Consider the following 25,472-nt stretch of genomic DNA (forward strand, 5'->3'; position numbering starts at 1 on the left):
CACAATAAAGACAAAAAATTAGTCACTTTTTTCCCCTGATATTGTATTAACAGTTGTCATTTTGATTAATAATATTTACATTGTTTTCATTATCATTGTATACCTGAAGTTTAATTGTAACACTGTGTTACAAGTAACCCCGCTAATGTTCTCAATCCCAGCTATCAGTTACTAGGAGACACTGACATGTTTTAAAATGGTGTTATGTTTTAGGTTACAAGACAGTGATTAAATAATATTCATGTAAGGTTGGACTTACACACCCAACTCAGAAATCGAAAAAAGCATTTGAAGAAATTTACTTCCATGCCTCCAAAACACTCTTTGTTCAATATCTTAACCAAAACACATCAAAACTTTTAACAAATTAACACGAGATTATCTTCGGATAAAAAGACCAAAATCAGAGATTGCTCGACTCTTTATAAATATATAAAGTAGCCATTTTACCATTAACCCTGTGTTACATTAGTTTGTACCCCGCTCACCCCTACATATTAAAAAAGCTGTAAAATTATATATTTTTTATCACTCAGTACCAACAATGATTACTGAAAACATGGAAGGAATTGACTGCACAAAAATCCTAACGGCGATACTACTACAACTACTACAACTACAAAAAACCTCCTATGAAGGAGCTGATTGGTTATTACAAACACAAAGACGACAACATCCAAGAAAAATCCAAATGGGGGATATACTGTATCAGCGTCTGAGCCTATTTTGCTTGCAGATAAAGTATCACTTGTGAGGAATGACTTGGATCTAAAAACAGCAGCAGCCAGATGAGATCATAGCTTTGGACGTCTGTAAAGTTTTGCTTTCTCTCCATAACACGCGCTCGGAAAGAAAAGGAATTCAGGGAAAGAGATATAGAAAGATGGAGTCAGAGAGAAGCAGGGGAGAAAATAATGGCTTTTCCAGATGTGGTTTGCTCCCTTTAGCTCTGGCACTAAAAAAGAAATGTAAACAGTAAGGTAGAGCAAGCAAAGAAAATCTAGCCACTGTCTGCACAAAAACTCACAACAATTTCCCACAAAATAAAACAAGGGAAACTCTTTAAACATTTATACCTGTCCAGCAAACAGTCTAACTGTCAGGTATTAAGGGATATTGTCTCTTAAAAAGAAAGCATGTGAGCTCTTTGCAGTTTCAGAGAGTTTTGAAAGACCCCATGTGAAAATTCTGTCATTTTTTACACAGTGGCCACATCTGTTAAGCTCCCAAAAGCCCAGAAAATAAAGCACTGTAAAAGTATCATAAAACTAGACCGTTTGATTTATGAGCTTTCTAAAGCCGTACAGAAGCTTTGTGTGAGCAAAAAAACTAAATGCAAGTTCTCATTCACTGCTAATCTGACCATTTAATGGTGCTGCAGAACACACACACACAAACGCTTTTTATCATCACCAATAGATTCACTGGGTGTGAGGAAGATCTGTAAATAATAAATTATCACTCTTTTTCTATCATAACCCTATTATCATATGGCTTTGAGAAACTCTTAATATAGAATACGAGTCTTATGGACTACTTTTGTCACCACAAACTGTGTTTGTATATATAAAAAGATTTCTGTAATGATTCTTCAATAACAATTTTGTTCCACAGTAAAAATAACATCATACGGGTTTGGATCAGCATGAAGGAAAGTAAACAATGTTTATTATTGGGTAAAGTATCCATTTATTTAACCAAATTTTACAGAATTACATCGAATCCCGCTGTTACAAAATAGAAACCCCTATGAAATGATTTCAAAAGCCATAACGGACCAACCGAGCACACCAACCTTAAATCAGTGGGAACACTTTGTACTCCAAGTTGCTGAAATAACACAAAAATGGTCAATTATTCATGGAGATGCCCTAAAACGTATGAAATATAAAGGCGGGCTGTAGCACTGATGTCTCTAAAGGGCAGATCACGCAGGGCACCTCAATCCACCACACAATCCAAAAAACCTGAACCGTGACGAGCAATGCCATCAAAGAGAGTCAGAGATGGAGAGAGAGAGAGAGAGAGAGAGGAAGAGAGAGAAGTGGGCTTACTGTGGCTGTGCCGGATACTGCCTGTACGCTGGTGTCTGGCCCGCTGGGCTCACTGTGCGTCTGCGCAGAGGTATACATGTTCAGCGTGTGCTCTGCCACAGGGGTCTGACCCGGGTAGTCTGGAGTTGGGTGGGGGTGGGACGCCGTGTACTCAGCAGGAATGCCGTTCTGAGGGGGAGCGAACTGTGCAGATGGGAAAGGCTGGGCCATGGTTTCTGGGGGTGCTGGGGCGTCCTGATTACCCTGAAAAAAGCAAACGGTTACAGGTTAGTGGTACTGAAAGCAGAGGTGCTTAAGGTGTGGACATGGGTAGCCCGTGAAGAATTGGTATGCAAATTGACTGAGTAATAAAAAATAAATAAAATCCTAAAATTGATGTAATACTAACAGTGGCAGCTCGTGACTTCTTATCCGAGGGGCGCAAATTCAAAATATGTGTTCGGAGTGTCATGTGTGTTGGTCGTGTTTTCAAAATATGTGTTTGTTGCGTCATGTGAACCATGTGCATCACGTGTTTTGTCAAAATAAGTGCCTGCTGCGCACGTGTCAAAACCGTTTATGATAAAAGAGACGGTCACGTTCACAAAATACACGCAAGACACTCCTCAGGGGCGTAACTATCGGTAAGCAGGGTAAGCGTTTCTTACGGGCCCGGACCAATCAGGGGCCCGCCCGACTGGAAGAATTTGATTGACAGTCGGCGGGCCCTATCACATATTCGTTGCTATCCGCTGTTCCCAGGCTTTCTCACAGGTTTTCACTAGGCAGCCGGATAACGTCAAAGTTCCGCGAGAGCGATTTAAAAGCAAACTCCTCCGTATGGTTTCGCGAATCACTCTCGCGGTAGTTTGACGTAACTCGGCTATCAATTCTTGCAACGCATGAAGTCGAACAAGCCATCGCCCAATGAAATCACCGCTAGCGATAGACCCTAACCAATCGCAGCCCAGAGTTTCTGTGCACGTTTGAAATCGGCTGGTTTGTATCTTTTGGTTTCTTAGCACAAACAAGAAACGATAACGCTTTAAATACCCAAACACTACACCAAACACCTAAAGCAAAGCACAAAGTGCAGCAGTTAGTAAACACATGATTTTAAACGGTATGGATCGATCCTACGTATGTAATGATTGAGCTGTGTTTTGTCTGAAGTTTAGAGCTGCTGTGTGCATCATGCCATCCAGAACTGAAGCCCGGAAAATACATCTACAAATTATAATGTGGTTATAATGTAACGCTATAGCCTATAATGTAAGTGAGCATCTTTATATGTATTTAGACCTAGGTGTATGTGTGTGTAGTCATAGCAATGAGTAACAAAATGTTATAGTGTGCTGTCACCAACAGTGTTTTTTCATATGTTATGGTGCGCTGTCACCAGTGTAATGTTTTTGTTGTGGTGCGGGGAGGCTATTTCTGATTTTGTCAGTCATCTCATGTCTCTATGATCCTGTCCTGTCCCATTCATTGTAACCTGCTTGTGGACATTGCGTCATCACATGCTGTAGTAAAGGGCCCGCCTTGATAATCCTGCTTAGGGGCCCGGTGTTGGCTCGTTACGCTACTGACACTCCCTTAACAGTAAACTCTGATTACGCATGAGATTATGAGAGTATCTGGCAAACCCAAGCGTCTCTTTTATCATAAACCCTTTAGACGCATCTGCAGCAGCTACTTATTTTGACAAGACACGTGATGCACATAGGATCACTCGACACGCCAAAATATATTTTGAAATTACGAACCACACACATAACGGGCTACATACAACTTAGCATTGTGTGCCCTCGAAAAAAGAAGTCAACGGCCGCCACTGAATACTAATATTAAACAAATATGGGCCAAAACACAACCTGTTAACATAAATTTGGTGCTTTTCCCAAATATGCATGCTACTGTTTTTACGGTGGTGGTGCAACTGTCATTATAAATATAATGAAAAAAGGGGCCAAGATTTAATTGTGCATTTACATTTTAATATATCTGATTTTGGACCAGTATTGTGTTTTGACCCATATACTACAGTAATATTCAAAATAACACATTTTTATTTCATTTCTGTTTGTTTCAGACATAAACAGCATTATAACATTTCAGCATAGTAAAAGCGAGTCTATTTCAACTGAATTGTAACACCTTGTAGTAGGTTGATTTAAGGTGTCACTGGTTCGCCACTTAAAAGTGTTTGAGAAGCACTGGCGTAAAGGAAGCTGTGCAATATGAGCTCCACACATACAAGATGGTACATCGTGCATCAGTCATGCCCTGTGTTAAGGCCATTAGCAAAGTAAATGCTCAGCTTTAGACTCAAGTTCACCAAGACAGCTGGGCCAATTAAATTACAGTGTTAGCATGCACCGGACCAGCAACAAATGAACAAGCACACCCACGGACAAATGCATTCGGTACACAACACGCATCAGACCTTTATCTCAAGAACAGCTTTCTTATTTGATCAGGATCAATTCATCCACCTCCAAGAACCCAGATTATCCACTTATGCGTCTAGATGTGTCTCCACCCTGCTTACACGGCACCGAGGGCACGCACCGAATCAACACTAAACCTTCGCTTTGCATGCTGCGCTCGAGAGGCCGAAAAAGGATGCTAAATCGATGCTCGGCATTGGCGGATTAGCAAAGAGAAACACACACAACAGGGTTCGGTCACATGATGCACGATAATAGTAGCGATAATGGAGAAATTTAATGAATGGAAATTTAATGGAGCAAAAAAATCAATCTGATTGCAATATATGAGAAACAACTGAGATATTAAAGAGTTCTCTGAGATTTTCCATTTCCAAAAGGGGGAGAAACTCCCACGCTGCTTCATTGCCACCCTGCCTGCAGGAGTCACATAGGAAAATATCCCAAGCTTTTTTATGTCTATACTAACTGTACTATTATGCATTTACTGTAAAGTTGCTTTGCAACAATGCAAAAATGTGAACAGTGCTAGAGAAATAAATCTGAATTGAATTGAATGTTTTCCCACCGCATCCTCAGACCATGATGTCACGCCACACAGAAACACTTGCCACGCTCTAAAAATGTCTGGGTTATTTTTAACCCATGCTCGGTAAATATTAGACTAAAAAAAAAAAAATTTACCCAATGCTGGGTTGTTTTAGCACAACAGCTGGATTAAATAAAATAACTGCATAGTTCCATAAAAACACTCAACATTGAGTCATTTTTAACCCAGCATTTTGCCAATATATTTACCTGCATGTGTAACAAATAACCCAGCCATTTTTTGAGTGTACTTTCAAAATATGAAGAAAAACCCAAAAAGGAGGTCCACGGTTCCATCCATCATTAAATTGAATGAAAGAAGACAGCCAGGAGGGAAAGGCAACTTGCTACTCTGTAAACGGGACCTTGTAAAAAAATCCCTGCTGTTCCTTAAGCAGATGTTATACACATCACGCTGTTTCCCATTAACACCATCAGCAGTTCGCGTTGAACATTGATATTCAACAGCGGGCACACCATGCCATAATTAGACTATCATTTGATCAGAAGTGCTAAACTCTTTATGCACAAGTGTCAAAGACACTAAGGGGAGGGTGTGGTGGGACTGGCGTAAAGAAAGACGGAGGGGCCGTAGAGGCGAGACGTGTGGTGTGAGAAGCCAAAGTCGCTGAAAGTCTGCTGGGAGCTCTATATCTGTGGTCATTGTGGTCCTGAAGTTGCTGCGAGTTGCTTGTAAAATAGCTGTTGGAAGAAAAAGCAACGGCAGAAAGTCAGGCTTAGCTAAACGCGTTGGCCTCCACCCTAATGAGAACCACATTTGGAGGACTGAAATATGTTTTACGTGGCAGTGTGCTGGATTCATCACTTCACTATACTCGGCTCCCAGGCAAATGCCTGCAAAACAAACACGGCTATAAAAAAACACCTCTGTGTTTTTGCGACAATTTGAGAGGATCATTTCGCACGCAACAATAAGGGCTGCTCCTCCCTCGCTTCGTAGGCTAGAAGTTGTGGTATATTTCGCACACGGGGGCATGCACGACACGCGCGTGAAGGAATCCGACTTGCGGGTCATGATGAGTTTAAACACACACTATTGCTTCACATAAAGACACGTGGGGCACAATACAGCTAAATCTGCAAAAATTGGGTTCGTACAGTAGCGCCAGCGCACAGCCAAGTGAAATGTTTGAAGAGAAGTGCAGATGACAGATCCAGCCTATATAAATGACTGTGACTGCCGAATTTAGGAGTTTAGCCACCAACACCAGTCTGAAATGGAGAAACGAGAAAGAGGCAGAAAGAGAGAAACGTGTGAAAAGAGAGACAGAAAGCAAAACAGCTGCTGATAAGGCAGCCTGCAAAAGAGTTGCTGAAGGGCTACCTCTCTTCAAACCGCTCTCTCTCTTTCTCTCTCTCTCTCTCTCTCCCTCTCTCTCTCTCTCTCACACACACACACCACCCATTTTACTGTGCAGCCACAGCACAAAAGGAAGACGGGCAACAGGAAAAAATGCAGTAATGCGCTTGGTAAGCAGAATAACAGGGAAAAATACCTGTTCCACCATCTTGCTCCCCTTTTCCTCCATTAACTAAGCAGCTGTCTTAGTCCCAAACCCTGCAGCATCTGCCCAAAGCAAGCATCAATTATGGATGAGGGCGTGTGTTCAGCGCCGTGTGTAGGGAGAGAGTGAGTGAGTGTGTGAGTATGTGAGTGGGAGGGGTGGAGAAGGAGGAGGGAGCTAATGGCAGAGAAAGCTGGCCTCCTAAATTTCTCTCTCTCCTCTCTGTCGGTAAGTAAAGGGCGGCCCTCTGAAGTGTTGGGGATTCTGTTCGCCGAGCATGAAAACTAAATTTAATTTCCAGTTGTGATTTAGATTGTAAAATGATGTGAAAGCAGAGACTGGTAACTGTCTGTGAGCGTTCAGCTGGAGGGATTGTGTTGTATGCGTTAACTATGGATTTAAAGAGTTGTGCTTGTTAAGGAATCCAAGGTTATGGGGATAGACAAAAGTGGCAGTATTACAATATATTTATGTAATTTTATATAAAGTAGAGAACATTTGGTGAAAATATCACCTTGGTTTCTTTAATACTGACAAAGGCCATGTCAAAGATTTGATAAATTTTGTTCCAAAAAAATCTAATTTTTCAGTTTCCAATTAAAAGGGACATTTCACAAGACTTTTATAAGATCATAAATACGTATTTGGTGAACCCAGAGTATGTATGTGAAGTTCTAGCTCAAAATACCCCATAGAATATTATTATAGCATGTTAAAATGGCCACTTTGTAGGTGTGAGCAAAAATGTGCCGTTTTTGGATGTGTCCTTTTAAACGCAAATGAGCTGATCTCTGTCTAAATGGCAGTGCTGTAGTTGCATGGTGCAGATTAAAGGGCGCTATTATCCCCTTCTGACATCACAAGGGGAGACCAATTTCAATGACCTATTTTTTCACATGCAGAGAATGGTTTACAAAACTAAGTTACTGTGTTGATCTTTTTCAGATTTTCTAGGATGGTAGAAGCAATAGGTGACCCAATTATAGCACTTAAACATGAAAAACATCAGATTTCCATAATATGTCCCCTTTAAAATCAAGTTTACATCTTACGCTGTATCAATGCTGAAATTCTCCCATTTTAATAATATATGAAGAGTTTCGTTACAAAATGAGATAACTCCATTTTTAACATTTTTGTCAAAACATGTTTATTATTATGTTATCATGTTGCTACTTAAAAGTATTTTTTAAGTTATGAAGGTTTAAATCAAAACAAACCAACCGCAGTTGAATTGATATTGATTGGAATGCACAACCAAAAAACAAGATTTCTGAAAAATTTAAAAAAACTGAGTTATCCTGTTTTGCAACGAAACTCTTCATATGTATATATGAAAAAATTTATTTATATGATGTAGATGCCCAAAAATCAGAAAAACATTCAAATCATTGTACCGTGTTGCGTGCTAAAAACGTGCTTCATGTCATATTCAGACTCTGAGATCATCATGCACCAGCATCCACATTTTTTTCGACAGATAGCAGCTTTAAAATTTATTTAAAATAGGACCTTGTCAGAAGTTGAGCTACAAAAAAATAAAAGTTTAAGTATTGTATATTAACTACTTAGTTTTTAAAAGGTCACATTCTTCCTGATCCCATTTTTTAAACTTTAGTTAGTGTGTAATGTTGCTTTTAAAGCATAAATAATACCTGCAAAATGATAAAGCTCAAAGTTCACTGCCAGGCGATATATTTTCTTTAACAGAATTCCCCTCACAAAGCCTACAGCAAAAGGCCGGTTTGGACTACATCCCTCTACTTCCTGCTTTAATGACATCAATATAAGAGTGTTTGACAAACTCCGCCCACAGGTATACGCCAGTCGCCAGCTACGGCTCTGCTAAGCTAAGCTGCTATCGAATCACAACACACTAAACAAACTACACAATCAGAACTCGTTACGTATTTCTGAAGGAGGGACATCAGCCAGTTTTTAGGACAGTGAAAGCAGCGTAATACAGATAAGTAAATTGTGTGAAAAATACCGCGTTTTTTACATGTGAAACATGAACACATGTTATATTGCGCACTGTAAACACAATCAAAGCTTCAAAAAAACAGAAAGAATGGGACCTCAAATTATATTCACAAATGACATATTTTTGCAATTTTTGAGATTCTACTTTGACCCTCTAATTCTCAAAATTATATTAGGCGACTTTAGCTGGGGTTTCACAGGTAGGGTCAAATATTAAGACTAGAAAACAAACAAAAATTGTGATAAGGAAAATTGTTTTGCAGTGCGCTGGAAAGCTGGAAGTTACTCTGAGAGGCAAACCGGATCAAGATCCACTGTCCTTGTTCTTTCAAACACACACTGACTTGCAGCCAACTCTTTTAATAAAAGGAAAACGGCTGAGGCAAGGCCTCTTTCAGGTCCTGCTGGTCCGCCCTTTCTTTGCTATAGATTTTACTGTTCGATCAACCTTCACCTTTGTGTTCTCCTCTCACTCAATGGAGGATTCTCTCCACAGGCGCTCCTTGTGTGTGTCGATGTGTTTGTGAGTATGCATACTAGTAAGAGAGAATGTTTAAAGAACAGCGTGCTGCCTCTATACTCCAGACAGTCAGCTGGCTTCTGTCCAGGTCTATGGAGTGCCACTTCAGCTGGACGCACTGTTAGCTTAAAGGACAGGCCGTTCCCCAACAGGACACGCTCAAAGACCTAGACAGGACCCGAGGACCTTGCCTTATCTAAGCTACTTTTTGTTCAAGAAGAGGGCTTACCTCTGTGTCTCACACCCATCTTTAATTCCAAACATGTTTGCTATTTGCACCCGGTGAGCATTACCCAACACTTCTGGAGGAGTTTTAGCATTTGGTGAGCGTGTGACAACTTGGAAGCAGACATCAAATCGCACCCCTGTCTCAGAGTAAACAAATTAATAATGCAGGAGGTTTTGTACAGCATGAGTGTGAACTATTTTTAAAAGTAACCCATTTCCCAGCAGGAGGCTACATTTTAAAGATGCAAACCCAGTGAACTTAGGGCCCAGCAAACACCGTTTTAGCTAAATTTTCAAGAGTGAAATAGCAAGGCGATGAACGAGTTAACCAGCTCTCCGCTTCTGTCGGACCCCTTGCTGTGAGGCCACAGAGGTTCACCGTAGCCCCGAGTTAATGGGCGAGTTGGCGGATGAGCCGAGCGTCAGGCGACCTCGCCTTGTTTGCCATTATCATATTAGCCGGCATTAGCAGCTTTCATCTGCCGCCGCTCAGCCTTGTGCCTGCGTAAGCATGCCATGCAAATAAAGATGTAAAGAGGAATCAGTTCATCAATCACATTCGCAAGGGGATAGTGTGTGCAGAAAGAGGATTAGCCGCGCAGTCCCCGAACCCCACGCAGGTCTCCCTCCTGTCACACGGCGTTTTTAATTAAACATCTTAAAACACTCACCAATAGCACTTCCTGCATAGTGGGGCCGCACTTGGCATTTGTCACACGGCAAACATCTCACTGCTCTGTGTCTCAACAGCGTAACACGAACTCCTTTACTAATCCTCCTCAAGAAGCCATCTCCATCTGTGCCACCTTAATGAGCTAAATCATCACCTGATGGGAAATCAGACATCCCGTCATGACAGCGACGGCTCTTAAAACACCCCTCTCTCGGTCTTTTGAGAAGCAACAAAGGACCGCTAAGGGGCATAATTTTATTTTCAGGTCAAGTGGTTCTGGAGAGAATGACAATGAAGAGATGCGGCCTGGCTGTAAGTTACCAGGCAATGGAGTGTATCCCCAAGAAGTTTAATTAGAATTAAAGGCTGATCTGGATTACGTGGTAAACTTTTTCGGACACAAATCCTTCAAGTCGATACCAATAACAGAAGAAATCTCGGTAGGATCACTATGAAAACAGCTGGGATGTCGAATTGATGCCGCCATAGAGATAGGACACGGCCACCTCTGAGGGTCTCAAAGCACAAACTGCTCATCTGCAATTCCAGATGAGTTCCTGCTACATAATGCGGGACCAAGTTGAGCACATAGTGAATACTAAGACAGCTGAGCACCTGACCGAGTCCACATTTCATTAGTTAAAAAAACCCTTTTGAATCCTTCTTTAAAGATTCCATGAATTTGCTTGTTTTCTGTCTCACGTTGAAATATTTCCAACACTTAGGAGAGAGAAATTTTTCAGAAAAGATAATGTTATAGACAGAGATATGTTTTTGCTGTGGTCAATAAGGGGCTGGACACACCAAAACTTTTAAACGCGGCTGAAAACGCCTTGAGGACGCCGATTGCCAGCTGTTTTTTGGCTGAGTGCCAGCTTTCTTCAGCTGAGCGCTTTGGTAGCTGTGATACTTTAGCTGCGAGCCGGTTGGTTGCTGTGGTAATGTCCCGCCCCTCCTCCACTGTGATTGGGCGGCCGTGTGAGAACTGACATTGACGAGCGGAGCTTTTCTCCCATAGTTGAATCTCTTTCAACTCTCGACGCTCAGCGCCGAGCGCGGAAAAACCGCCGAGTGCCGGAAAAAACCCGCTAGCCGCTGGCTAATTTGAAAAACGCTGAGCTTCCATTGGAAACAATTGAAAACATGCGCCGGCCGCGAGTGTAAAAGTTTTGGTTTACACAACCCCTAACTCACAAGTGTGGTCTATCAATACCATGTGGAATTTTGTAAAAATGTAAAAAAAAAAAATTGTTTGTGTTACATTTGTTTTTATTAAATAAACATGACTATGACATTGTTAATATGTAACTGCAAACATATTTTGTAATTTATCTTTGTCAAATGAAATTACATTTTCATTTTAAATTTCAGTTTTATCAAATGTTTCAAAAGCAACCAACAGTACAAACTTAAATTGTTAAGAATAAAAACAATTCAACAGTTTGAACACTATGCAAATGAAATTTAATGCAATTAGAAAAATATACATTTTCAACATACTGTATACAACATTATTAGCAGCGGGACAAAAGTAACAAGTGTTACTTTCGACCCGACAGGATCTCCTTGCATTTAAACCCGATTTACTTTTATTTTGAAAAACTCAGAGAGGTCAAACTTCAGAATGTGATACAGCACTCAATAACCAGTACTTTAACAGATGAAACCAGAAACACAACGCGTTATAAGAACAAAATGACCACTTTAGGAATTTAATTTACACCTTTCTGGATCTACACGCGGAAAACAGTAAGTAAAAAACTTGATATTTGTCAGCCCTGTCAGGGGTTGTGTGCCTAAGATGCTGTCGGAGTTTGGGATGCAAATGTTATCAGGGCACGGAGAAAATCGCTTTGTTACTTTCGTCCCGAGTTACTTTTTCCCCAGTTCTCCCCTACATAAAAAACACATTTTATTCCACATGAGTTTAACATGGGAATTACATGGGATACACAGGAAAACATTCCAAAACCATGTTTTACAAATGGGTGTGTGTGAAAATTGTGCATGTGTGAAAATAAATAGGCTTTTAATGAAACCAGAATTTTGTTTTTAAGATATCTTTAATATTTCTCATCGGAGACTGTATTTTAAAATGCATATTTGCTTAAAACAGCTTATATAGATGTACAAATAGACATAAAGCCACCAAACTCAAATTCTTAATTTTGTTTTACACACCTCGAATAATGAATAATAATTACTTTCACTGCAAATCATTCATGTAATGCTCTACACTTTTGCTGACACATAATAACAGATCTGAGCTTAAGGAAGTATGATGCACTCCCTGAGAATGTTCTAGTGTAAATATTATGTTTACCATTTTTAGAGTCCACACGTACAATTTTCTTTGTTGGCTCTCTGACGAGTACAGGCTTTTGTTCTGAACTGTAAAGGCTTTGGCTACCCAAGCACACACAGCTCAAAACCACATGCAACCATTTTGTGAGTTGAGAATACCAATTTGCGGCATGGTTTTACTGACAGGCTTGCTTGGTTTTAATGGTATTGGATGATGTTTTTATAGTCAGTGAGATGCAATAATAAGATCTCAATAGCTGGCTTGCATGAGAGCCTGAAGTGGGCGTATTTTGAACACAAAGCCATGCAATCATAACCCAGTTCCTTTTCCCTGTTGAACTCTTTTGGCTTGCATATTGCGAGCCTCTCCGAGTACACAATGTGTGCCGTATGAAGAGGGAGTAAAATGACTCCATGTCTGCACCCTCATGCACCTCTGAATTTCGAATGAGGACTACTATGGTATATAATGACCAGAATATTTGGCGGTCCATAAAGAATTTAGCAATTTAAATGTCTATTTTTAAATAATTTCAATTATATATATTATTTAAATGTCTTTGGAAAACAAAAAAATAGTTGGAAATAGTTCTGAGGTAATTTCTCTAGTTTTTGACATTCCAAGATAAATCGAGTGTTATATACTGACCCATTCACCTCTCTCTCTCTCTTTCTCTCCATCTCTCTAATTTCTGGAACCATATCATGAATCAACTGAATGTATTGACTTATAATACAATAATGATTACACCTAAGCAAGCACTCAAGGTATGCATATTGCATATATCAAGACTGCTGCAGGCACAGTTGACCCTTCTGATCAGATACATACTGAAACTACAACAGCAAGGCTTGGTAGAATTAGATGGCAGGTATGTATTGGAGAACAGAGTCCCCCGCAGCTGTTTTCTTCCTGCCAGCTTTCCTCTGATACACATCAGTCCTGGCCAGCATGTTCCAGCCTTGGCCCTGCTTCAGATGAGGAGCGCATATACATTGCCAGATCACAAACCCATAGCTTTCCCTTCACCACTCCACTGGAACAAATCTGCTTTCTATTCCATGTCGCAAATCTCATGTTCTAGTAGGGTTGAACTTGGAGGGGTTCAGCCGCCTGTGTCGGCGTTGCTTTTTTGGTCTCTCATTTTGTCTGGGTCTCTTGCTTTTCCTGAACCCAATAAGCTGCCTGCGGAGGCAGCATTTTAAGGCATCTAAGGCTATTCCAAGAGGTACGGAAACATAATTATGACTCTTAAAGGATTACTCCATTTCCTTGGAAAAAAACTATTTTTAGTTTTAGATATTTGCTCACCCCCATGTCATCCAAAATGTTGATGTCTTTCTTTGTTCAGTCGAGAACAAATAATGTTTCTAAGAAAAAACATTAAATTTAATAGACTTTATTGGACACCAAGAGTTTATGGTTTAAATGCAGTTTCAAATGGCTCTAAATGATCCCAAAAAAGGCATAAGGGTCTTATCTAGCAAAAGGATTGTCATTTTTTGCAAGAAAAATGCAAAAGATTTACTTTTAAACCACATTTTCTTGTCTTGCACCAGCTGTGTGACGTGCCAGTGCGACCTCACGTAATGCGTCATCACTTCAAAAGTGTATGCGAAACTACGTCCCAGTGTTTACAAGTGTGAAGAAAGAGGATCGTTCTGACATTGTTGTATGTGAAATGATACTAATTAATGTCTTTGTGTCAATTTATTGTTTAAAATGGTCCGCAAATGTGCATTTCACATTTGTGAGGCTTGACTTTTCGACATGCTTGTGCATTACGTAAGGTCACGCTGGTGCGTCATACGGCATGGTGCAAGACGAGAAGTTGTGGTTTAAAAGCAGGGCATAAAAACGAAAAAAATTATCAATCGTTTCACTCCGAGCAGAATCGATATTTTAACGTTTCCGTTTTTGCGTTCCTCATTGAACATTTACGTTCCGAAAACGGTTTACTTAGAAAAAATACCGGTTAATAACGTTATTTTAATTCAGGCTATACTTTAACAAATGCATGCATACAGACTAATTTTCACACAAAAATAATAACATAACACATGATATAACTAAACTTCAACATTTCATTAATTGTTAAAACCACAAAAGAAATACCTGCATTCATTTTAAGTATAAACAGGTGAAAAAACGACCCGTTTTCAACCATGTCTGGTTGAAACCGCAGCATACTCTGCTGGATGTTTATGTTAAATGTGCCTCTGTAAGTTACCTCAGTGATTCCCGGCTACTGTACTTCTCCCCCACATCCTTCAATATTGCAGACAGACTTGTTAAGACAGCTTGTCATAAGAAAAATAATAACGAAAGGGAATTTCTTGGTGGCGACCCATCTAAAAAGTTATTGACAGTGGTATAAGTCCCCTGGCTTTTTTGAGTTACAGTTTGCATCTTAATATTTCCAAGCAAGTTTTAACTTAAACATACCTCTGAACATTTGATGGGTAGCTTTGTGGTTATTTAAGACAAATGCTATCGGGCCGGAGACTCGATGACTGCTGCGCGGGCATTTCACTCACGCTATGTGTCAAAGTCACTCACGCTTGATGCGTCAAAGTCACATGTTGTACTGTTCAAATCATGATTGGTCACTGATAAGTACAATATTAAAGAAAACGATAAAATAACGTTATTAACCGGTTAATGGTCATTTTAAATAAACGTTTCTGTTCAGAACGATTAAAATTGATTTTGTTTTCGTTTTCGTTTTTGTTCCTGTTAAAATTTCGTTCGTTTCCGGTTTTCGTTTTCGTTCCTTGAACCGGTTCAGAGCCCTGTTTAAAAGTGCATCTTTCGTATTTTTCTTGCCAAAAATGACAATCGCTTTGCTAGATAAGACTCTTATGCCTTGTTTGGAATCGTTTAGAGCCCTTTGAAGCTGCGTTAAAACTGCAATTTTAAACTACATTTAAACCGTTGGGGTCCAATAAAGTCTATTCAATTGAGAGAAAAATTGAGAAATCCTTCAAGATACTTAAACAACTTATCGAGTAATTTATCCCAGAATGAACACATTTATTATTTTGTCCAATATTTGCATGTGGTATTTTTTATGATTGTGAAATATTTATATAAATATACATGTGTGGAGAAATTGTGACCTTGACTGTGAAATTCCAGACATTTAATGTTTTCTATATAAAAGCATCCTACATAATCTAAAGATCCATCTGTGAAAATATGACCTTGATATCTTTAATATTAACTGAGTAAGGTTGAAATCAATGTGAAATCAATTACTTTGATGCTATTAGATTATGACACTTTAACCTGAATTTCACAGATACGGTCACAATTGGTCACTTACAAGGTACCTTACCATTCACGGTAGCTGTGCATTATTTGGGGCAGCTGTTGGAAACAAAGCTTCTTACTCAAAATACCCCCAATCTCTGTGTTTCTCCAGAGACCCCCACACTTCCATAGCCTACACCCCCACCACTGCTGCCTCTTGCAGCTCAGCCCAGCACGCCCACTAAACATTGGCACTGTTGCTAATAAGCCTAGGTCATTACTGTGCCATGTTTGGGGCTAATTTTCTAATCAGAGAGTCAGGGTCACCACCCAGAACCCTCCCTGTGCTGAGAAGTTGTACCAATTCCTCCTGCAACACACATACACTCACATCTAAAAAATGCTTAGGCTCCCATGTGCTGTAATTATATGTGGTGGATGTCATGTGGGTGAAAAGAGAAAGCATGGCAGACACAGGCACTCAGCAGCAGGGTCCTGGCCATATGGAGACAGCCTGGAAACTGTCAAATTCACTTAATAGATGTTATCCTGTGGGACTCGGGGAAACAGGTTCATATGGAATAAACACAGCTTTTCATTTAAGATGTGAATCACTTCTTAACTATCTTTTCTACGTGCTTCTTTTGCCAGTTTCAAAGGAGTCTCATAAAGGAAACCTCCATCACGAAAGTTTTTTGCAATGTCATTATGCTGTATCAAAACTGTACATTCTAGTCTAAGCAAGTTTGCTTAATCAGTTCAGCATGTTGGCAGAAAATATACTTGGCACAAACTTTTATATTTAAGTCAATATAAATAAGCTAAAAGTAATGTACAGCAAAGCGAATGCAGGCTGACTCTGGGGTTATCTAAACAAACAACAACAATCTTAATTACAAGTTTGCGCTACTGCTGTGCTTTAACCGCTTGTTGATAATTCTATTAGGATATATTTAACCGTCGGCTCACTTTGCCTTTGAAAGTATTACATACTTGTTTTCTCATGTCTTCATTATGTTTTAGCAATTGTTCAGTTGACCAACATCAATTACTTATTACAATGTGGCATGACGTTGTTTTGATTTTTCTTCTGTAAATGTTGCCTAGCAGTAGCTCGCGGCTAACACGCTAACATGCTTCAGTCGGGGATCATGTCGGAGTCATCTCTCTTTGAAAATAATAAAGCACAAATGGGAGCCAATGGAAGTAAAAAACGACAAACAAAATAATTTCTCAGCAGTTTTTTGCAAATGTTTTACATTAGATGCAAAGTGCATTAAAACTATAGATTTTTGTTATCAGTATGTGTCAAACCCATGACTTTTAGTTGAGCTTAGTTAAGATCAGTTAAGCTACCTTCCTGGATTACCTTTTTGAGTCCAATAATTTTTTTTGTCCAAGTCAAAGAGTTTTAATTAACTTTTATTATTACTTATATTATTTTTCACACAAAACATAAGGGTAAAATGTACAAATGTGATGCGTTTTTCTTTTTTTTGACCGAGCCTAAATATGTTTTTTTTTATTCATAGATGCAACAACATGGAGCTAAGATGCAAAAGCTACTAAACGCCACCCCGTCAAAAAATTATATTAACTGAATGCTCTTGGCACATACAGGTATGTTCATAAAATACTTATTTAAATCCCCTAAATCCTGGCATCAGGCCATTCAGAAATTGTTGGCAGAATACGTTAAACACCATGTCGGTTTTTCAGCGTAGTCCTTCAAATGCACAGAATTTGGATATTGGATTTTTTTAATTGGATAATCAACGCCATGTGAAACGACCATGAATCACATTCAAACTTATGTCCTTTGTGAGTACTTGGACCTAAACACAACCTGGATGTGGGAGCGACATGGATCACAGCGCCACCTAATGTGTGGTTCTGTTTCTTAATTTTTACATTATGAATTTCATAATTTCCAATATGTTTAATATGTCTTGTCCAAAGAAGAAGATTTTGTGGAGGTTTTTTCCCAAAAGCTTTCATGCACCTAAAGGGTTTTGCAGCAAAAAACACTCAAATTTGTTAAATTCCAAAGAAATGACTATAGTTACATTTGTGAAGATAAGGTACTTAAATTACTGACCAATAACCTTTCATCGCCATTAAAGTGGAATTACTGAACCTAAACATAAAAAATGCTCATTTACAAGAAAACATATCAGATGCACTTAGAGGGTTTTGCATGTGTGTGAATATGCAAACCGAGTCTGGTCCTAATCTCCAGTTCTGATGCTAAAGGGATGCCGATAGTACACAATATTTCAGTTGTCGCAGGTGTGAATGCGACAGCAGCATGAACACAAAGTGCTCATCAGGCCGGCGCATCTCCTGCAGACACTCTGATGCTTGTCAGGTACAGGTGATTTTAATTACAGCCATTATTTACACAGCTGAAACAAAGTGACGAGGTGGCACTGAACCAGGCTGTCAGACGGGAACACAATCATACTGGCTAGAGGAAGCAAATTTTCATCTTTCTCCCCCCATCTCACCGTCTCCTATTGCTCACTTTCTCTCTGTGTCTCTTTGCCCTACCCCCATTCTGGGTGAAAGGAGCAGGCAGTATGAACATTAATCACGCATCATGTTTAACCTTGGAATCATGTCATTTGCTCTTAGCTTTGCTGTCTGCACTATATCATATGAACCGCATAGCTAGCTTGATATACAGCGGAGCCTTAAAGTCTCATAGTCAATTTCCTAAGTACAAAGCATTAACCAGTATACTGTTGGAATTTGACTGAAAATGTTGAATTTCGTGTTTTTAATATAATCAAAATTTTTGTGTACAATATTATTTTTCTAATATTCACTATGTCCACATTTTGCACAAAAACCTGATGATCCACGCAATCCCAGCAGGCTTAGACATCGGACCTTTTGTGCATGGTCAAAGTCACAAATTCACATTTGAATTTCTTTGTTATTTGTCATTCACAGTGGCAGCGCGTGACTGCTTTTCCGAGGGGCGCAAATTCCAAATATGTGTTCGGAGTGTCATGTGTGTTGCGCGTGTTTTCAAAATATGCGTGCGTTTGTTGCATCATGTGAACCATGTGCATCACGTGTTTTGTCAAAATAAGTGCCTGCTGCACACGCGACAAAACCGTTTATGATAAAAGCGACGCTCACGTTTACAAAAAAACACGCAAGACACTCCCTTAACAGTAAACTCTGATTACGCATGCACTTTTTTGAAATGTTTTTTTAAATGTTGCAAAATTGCGAATGACCAGTGGCGGCCGGTGACTTCTTTTTTCGAGGGCGCACGATGCGAAGTTCGTCACAAGTATGTAGCCCGTCATGTGTGTGTTTGTAATTTCAAAATATGCGTTTGCCGCTTCGAGTGAACCTATGTGCATAACGTGTCTCAAATTAAGTGCCTGCTGCATACGCGTCAAAACCGTTTATGATAAAAGCGATGCTCATGTTTACAAAATACACGCAAGGCACTCCCTTAACAGTAAACTGCGAGTATCTGGCAAACGTGAGCGTCTCTTTTATCATAAACCCTTTAGATGCATCTGCAGCAGGCACTTATTTTGACAAAACACGTGATGCACATAGGATGACTTGACGTGCAGAAAACATATTTTGAAATGACAAACCGCACACATGACGGGCTACATAAATATTGTGACGAATTTCGCATCGTGCGCCCTCGAAAAAGACGTCACCGGCCGCCACTGTTCATTCGTAATTTTGCAACATTTTACAATAAGGTTGTATTTGTTAACAATAGTAAATGCATTGCCTAAACAATAAACTTACAATAAACATCATTTTTAGCATGAATTAAATAAAATCTCTGTTATTGGTAGCTGGTGCAAAAATGCCAATTGTTTACGTTAGTTTACTGTGCAATAACATTGACAATACAACCATATTGTAACGAATTATCCATATACAACATATAAAAACTATCACTTATTTTAGGTTTAAATTAAATTCTGTATACCAGATTATAATGGGTTTTCAAACTTTAAACCCCACTGTATGTGTGTTTATATGTAGCCCCCCTTTACCTCCCCCAGCCCCCAACTTTTTCCTTTCATTACAAACCCTGGACTGAAATCAGTTTCAGCTTTCAAGCCAGCTGCTAAACTCTTTTCCGTTTCTTCAGACGGCCGGGTCTGTATATTATCTGTCGAACGATGACAGGCTAAGACATTAATGCTGTTTGATCAAAGAGCTGTATTATTTTTGGTTTGTTTTAAACAGAAAAGAGGAAAAAGGGAAAAAAATGACAACAACAGCGATAACAAGGAGAGAGAATGTGTGTGCGTGCGTGTGCGTGAGGAGACAAAAGGCCAAGGATCTGGCAGATGTTGCAGGGTCTCTGATGGCTGTGTCATGACAGATGTTGTGAAGCGTGGCCGGGAGAGGTATGACCAGGCCTAATGATTTCTGGAGCAAGCGTACAGGTACACTAAGAGCAGAACTAATCAGACACAGATGGACACACACTGAGTGCTGGAGGAGCAGGCTAGGACCCACAGATCTCTTTGCCCTCACCAAACTCTCTTCCTCCGGGAACAGCCAGAAAACAAGCTCCATCTTTAATCATGACTAATAAAGGAATTTATCACCTCAAAATAAAATGTACGGAATGCTTCACACAACCATTTCTGTACTTGAGCGCTGTAGATAAGTTGCCATATCTATTTTACTTTTTACTGCACAGTCCAAGAAAAACAGAACTCTTGCAGATTATTGCTTACAGCAGACAATGTTAAGTCTTAAAATGAACTGTTGAAAGTGATGGATGCATTACACCAGCGGCACTTAAAAGTGAATGAATTTGAAAAAGCACATTGGCAGAGAGTTCACCATGCTGAGAGTACAACAGCATACTAAATACAACGCACCTGATAATTCATCTCCTTTGAAGCGCCACCACTAAAAATATTAAAACTGGAACAAAAATAATACAACAGGCCGGATGAACTAGTTGACCATGCACATACAGATTCAGTTTCAGTTGAACCTTAAATCTTTCAAAACAACCCAATTTAGCTGCAAGATGTTTTATGTGGCAAGATTCATCTGTACTAATCTGTATTACTTGAGCTGTGGATTAATTGCATTTGGTTTTGACTATATTGGCCAATTTCATGGTTTTGCACAGTTTGAAAATATTTACACTAGTTACAAACAATTAATTCAATGGCTTGTTAGGCAGCCCAATCATTTTCCGTGTGACTGCGGAATGGAGGGTGCGCGTCACGTGCGTGCACTTGCGTGGCTCTTCATGACTGAGCTTGGAGAACTGGCATCTGTCATAATTACGTTCGCTATGTTGACAAGCATCGCCGTCTAACAAGATACATCCTATTATTGCCAGATGTTTTAAAATTGCCATTATAAATGTTTACACTGTGTAGTAACCCGAGCAATTAGTTTCGACTAGTGACATAAAATACTCCAAAAGCAAGCATAAAAACATTAGTGTCATCTGCTGTAAAAGTTCTGCTATTAATTTTAGCCGAGGATGCAACATCTCGCAACGTGGCCCATCTGTTATGGCGTCAAATGGCCCAAATTGCTTTACGAAAATGGTTTCATCAAATTATTTTTTTTTCTGTGCAAACACCAGGCGCTCAAAGACAAAAGGTCGTATTTCAGTGTAATTGATATGCGCCAACATGGTTGTTCGGTTTGCGAGTACTCCTTTGGTTGCGTATGTCTTTGCTTTAAAAAAAGCATCCTTTCAGGACTTTATTCAGTGTGCTTCAACAGCACTTTTGAAACAAGAGGTTGAAGATGTGGTGTAAAGTTATCACTGTAAATTAAAGGTATGACTGGTGGAAGCCCAAGGGTTTACACAGGAGTTATCATGGGCTTCCACCCATCAGCATCCCCTATAACACATCCGACAGTTCCTGTGAAGTGTCATAAACTGCCGGGCCTATTTCCAGTCTTGCTGCGGCTCCCCGCAAAGCCCCCAGGGCCGACTGCTTTACCAGAATACAAAAGACGTGTTGGCGTTTTCTCTCTCTCTCACTTTCTAAAATCAATATATGTTGTTTCTCTTTCCTCATATCGGGTGTTTTCTCATATCATATTATATCATATCTCCCCCCAAACGCTGGGAAATGTATAGTCTTCTTTAACTAGCTAAACAGCTAATCATGGTGATCAATAATCTAATCTAGCAATAAAGAAAATCACCATTCACGTAAAGCACACAGTAAACTCTGATAACAATACCTATTTTAGTACAAGAGCTGCTCGAAAAAGATGCTTTCCATCTACATTCGAATTTCACAAAAGAAAAAATGGGTTTGGAATGATGCGAAAAAATGACAAAATTGTAATTTCTGTGTGAACTGCTTCTTTAAGGGTCTCCTGCTTATAAGCAAGAGCGATGCATCATAAGAGCTCAGGTAGATCTGTGGATTTGCTCTGCGGTGGTTGAGCAGGAAAGCGGTGGCTTTAGGAGCTTTATGTCAGCTGATCCCGCACCGCACGAGCTCTGTAACACACACCGGGAAAATCACAGGTCACTAGGCAGACGGGAAGGAAGTGTGTGTATGTGCGAGACTTGGCCCGTGGCACGTTTTCCTGACGCAGAGTGGGGGTGACAGACCGAGCTGACAGGCCAACCTTTGCACCGTGTAATAGACAGATAGGAGGAAAGTGGGAACCGCGCTCTCTCACGGGGGAATACAGACATAAACATGGCCACTCTATCACCCACACTTGCCTTCCTGACAAAACATATTAGCGTTAGAGTCCTCAGCGTACACCTCTGTGCTTAAACTCGATGATGATCTGCATACTCACATACAGAAAATACACAAATGTATTGAAGATGGCTTCTGGGTCTCAATGGTTGATTCATTCAATTGTCACCCAGCAAATAATAGTTAAAATGATAAAGGTACAATCTCGAACTTTTTACAAAAATCAAACGTTCATTATAATAATTTGTAATATAAGCCGTCATTCGTAATTTCACAGGAAATAATGTCATTTAATCAATATAAAGGAAATAACTTAGCTAAGTAACATGCAATTTTATGTATCAAAAAGAGATGGCAATAGCAAGTCAAATGCATTTAATATATATATATTTATATTAAATTTTTATTAAAAGCTTAAACCAGCCAGGAACTAGCTACCTTGTTTGAAAATATATATGGAACACGAGTGCTAACAACCCGTGCAAGCGTGCCGCCATGGGACCTCGGAGCCTCCGCTAATTGCCGTTTTAATTGTGGTGGTGATTCTAGTGTGTCACTGATACATCTGATGAGTGTGACGTGACTTATTGACAGATCTCTAAAGCGTGCTCGCCGACCTGACAAAAACGCATTGATTAATTACTAGCCATTCAAGACAATTAACCAGAACGGAATGCAAAAACAAGCGGCGAGCAACTTTCGCCGCGCGCCATCCTACCCTCATTTAAACCCTCCGAGGATACATCAAACAATTTCTTTCCTCGCGTTTCCAAGGCAACGCTAATATATTAGCTTACCAGTGTTACTGGAAAGCATTTCGCTTGACAGTTTTAAAAATGATTTAAAAGCCGGCTTAGTGTGTGAATCTCATCCTGACTACAGTGAATCAGTCTGCACATGAATCCCTCTCCAGCTGTCATGGAGGAAAAGGAACGAGAAGATGAAGTCTCCTTTGCCTGAGGTCCTGCCAACGAGGCCACTTTAGGTGACATAACATCAGATTCATGCGTTGTCACATGTTAGCAAAACATGTGCAGACTTGGTCCATTCATGTAGGATATATATAACGATAACATTAACGGCTAGTTTATGCTTTCTTGTTCATTTTTCATTTTGATATTTTTAGCAGCTGTGTTTTAAATAGCGTGCAGACAGCATGCTGTGCTTTACACAGTTAGCTCGATATTTAACTTGCTGTGTATACAGTAGCACAGCAAGCCTTCTCTAAAAAGCTGCCCATTTAAAACATACATATTTAGCCATACACTTAAAGCTCTATTAGTTGACTAATTGTTCAGACAACCCATCAACTAGTTTTGGAAACACAGTTGCACACATGAAGTATAAAATATTAAATCCCCCATTGTCTCTGTGAACACACTGCCCAATGTGAAGCTACAGTTTGCATTTTTTTTGTGGGATCAACTTTGATTTATAAGTCATTTCAATTGACTATTTTTATCTTGACTAGTGAGTTGATGTACCTTGGAAATTGAATAAGTTTAGCAAATTTTATAAGTTAATGCAACTCATCACTAGTCAAAATAAAAAAAGTCATTTGAAATGACTTGTAAATCCAATTTGATCATACTTAATTTGATTATAAAAAATTAAAGAGATACTTCAGCCAAATATCAAAATTACCCCATTGTTTAAGCTCAAACAATCCAAGATTCTCATCCTCTTTCAACATTTGGAGTTATTTTAGTAAATCCCCTTGCTCCTCCAAGCTTTATAATGGTAGAAAACAGGGATCACCCTACTGAAAAATCCAGCAAAGACCAGAATAAGCTGGTAGCTGGTTTTAGCTGGTTTAATGCTGCGTTCACACCAGCCGCGGTAGAGGCAGCAAGCGCGGATGATTTACATGTTAAGTCAATGCAAAGACGGGATTAGGCGTTTCCGTGCGAATTGAGCATTGCCGCGGGAAACGCGCAAGTTCAAAAATCTGACATTTGGTGGATTTCCGCGCTGCGTTAACCAATCAGGACCTTGCTGTAGTAGTGACGTGATTACAGGAAGCGAGCGGAGTCTCAGAGTCGCAGAAGCCCCTCCCATGACGCGAATTTCAGTGTGAATTTCTCGAATGACTAAATTTTCATGTGTGGCTTTCACGCGAGAATGAAGTGAATGAACTCAAATGTTCAAGCGTCCAACTACTCACAAGTAGCACGTTTTTGCCGCCTCTACCGCCGCTGGTGTAAACGCACGATAAGGTGGCAGTAGCTGGTCTAAGCTGGTCCTCCCAGCCTGGCAAAGCTGGTGGGTCAGCAAAAGCTGGTGACCAGCAAAAGTCCAGCTAGACCATCTTAAAAAGTGACTAAAACACAGCTAGACCAGCTTGCTACACCAGCAATACCAGCTAAAACCAAGCTGGGAGACCAGCTAAAACCAGCTCACCAGCTTATGCTGGTCTTAGCTGGAATTTTCAGTAGGGCAGGGAACAACTTCTGACTTTAAACCCCAGTAAAGTGCATTCATCCTTCACAAAGGTAATCCACACGGCTCCAAGATGTTAATAAATGTCCTCTGCAGAAAATCAATGAGATTTTGTAAGAAAAATATCCATATTTTAAACTTAATAAACTGTAATAACTAGCTTCTGTAACGGTGCCATCTTGGACTCGTGATTCACGAGAGAGCTTCAGTGTAGGTAGTGTTTGTTGCCATAGGTACACTGTGAAGTGACTCTTGTGAATCCAAGATGGCGTCGTTACCGGAAGCTAGTTATAATAGTTTATATGCTTATTTTTCTTCAAATATTGCATTGATTACCCTTTTAATATTAACCCTATTGGAGGTGGACTTTTTTGTGCTTCAAAGTCAGACGATGTTCCCTGATCCCTGTTTTCTACCATTATACGCTTAGAAAAGCGAGTACATTTACTAAAATAACTTCAAATGTGTTCGTCTGAAAGATGATGTACATATGCATCTCAGATTGGGTAATCATTGGGTAATTTTGATATTTGACGGGAGTATTTCTTTAGGTGCAATTTTTTTACAGTGTAGGCGACCTCTGCTGGCATAGACATCCACGTCTTGCACAAATCTCCTAAAACTCCTTTATTCTACACCTCTCTCCATCTACACTCGCCGATGTACGACAGTCTACAGAGCAATGTTTGCTGTTCTCTTTGTCTTTTTTCTTTCCCGACTCTCCTCGGCTTGTTTTATCTAGCAGAGCCGTTCTCTCTCCACCCCACCCGTGTT

The 25,472-nt window shown here is 39.8% G+C and overlaps 1 protein-coding gene across 13 annotated transcripts in view; it reads right to left on the minus strand.

The window, feature by feature from the left end:
- The window catches only part of rbfox1 (RNA binding fox-1 homolog 1), a 273,311-nt gene that overhangs the window by 56,853 nt on the left and 190,986 nt on the right, over positions 1-25,472 (minus strand). For 12 of the 13 annotated variants that reach the window (XR_012336356.1, XM_073813933.1, XM_073813926.1 and 9 more), the window contains one exon: positions 2,055-2,297. Coding sequence is in view for 12 of the 13 variants with exons in the window: in XM_073813933.1 (XP_073670034.1) it covers positions 2,055-2,297 (243 nt within the window). In the remaining variant the exon portion in view is untranslated. Of the gene's footprint in view, positions 1-2,054; positions 2,298-6,588; positions 6,724-25,472 lie in introns of those variants that run through there. The other variant, XM_073813928.1, reaches the window with a different exon arrangement.

This window comes from Paramisgurnus dabryanus, chromosome 3 (genome assembly GCF_030506205.2).
Source record: "Paramisgurnus dabryanus chromosome 3, PD_genome_1.1, whole genome shotgun sequence".
NCBI classification, from domain to species: Eukaryota; Metazoa; Chordata; class Actinopteri; order Cypriniformes; family Cobitidae; genus Paramisgurnus; species Paramisgurnus dabryanus.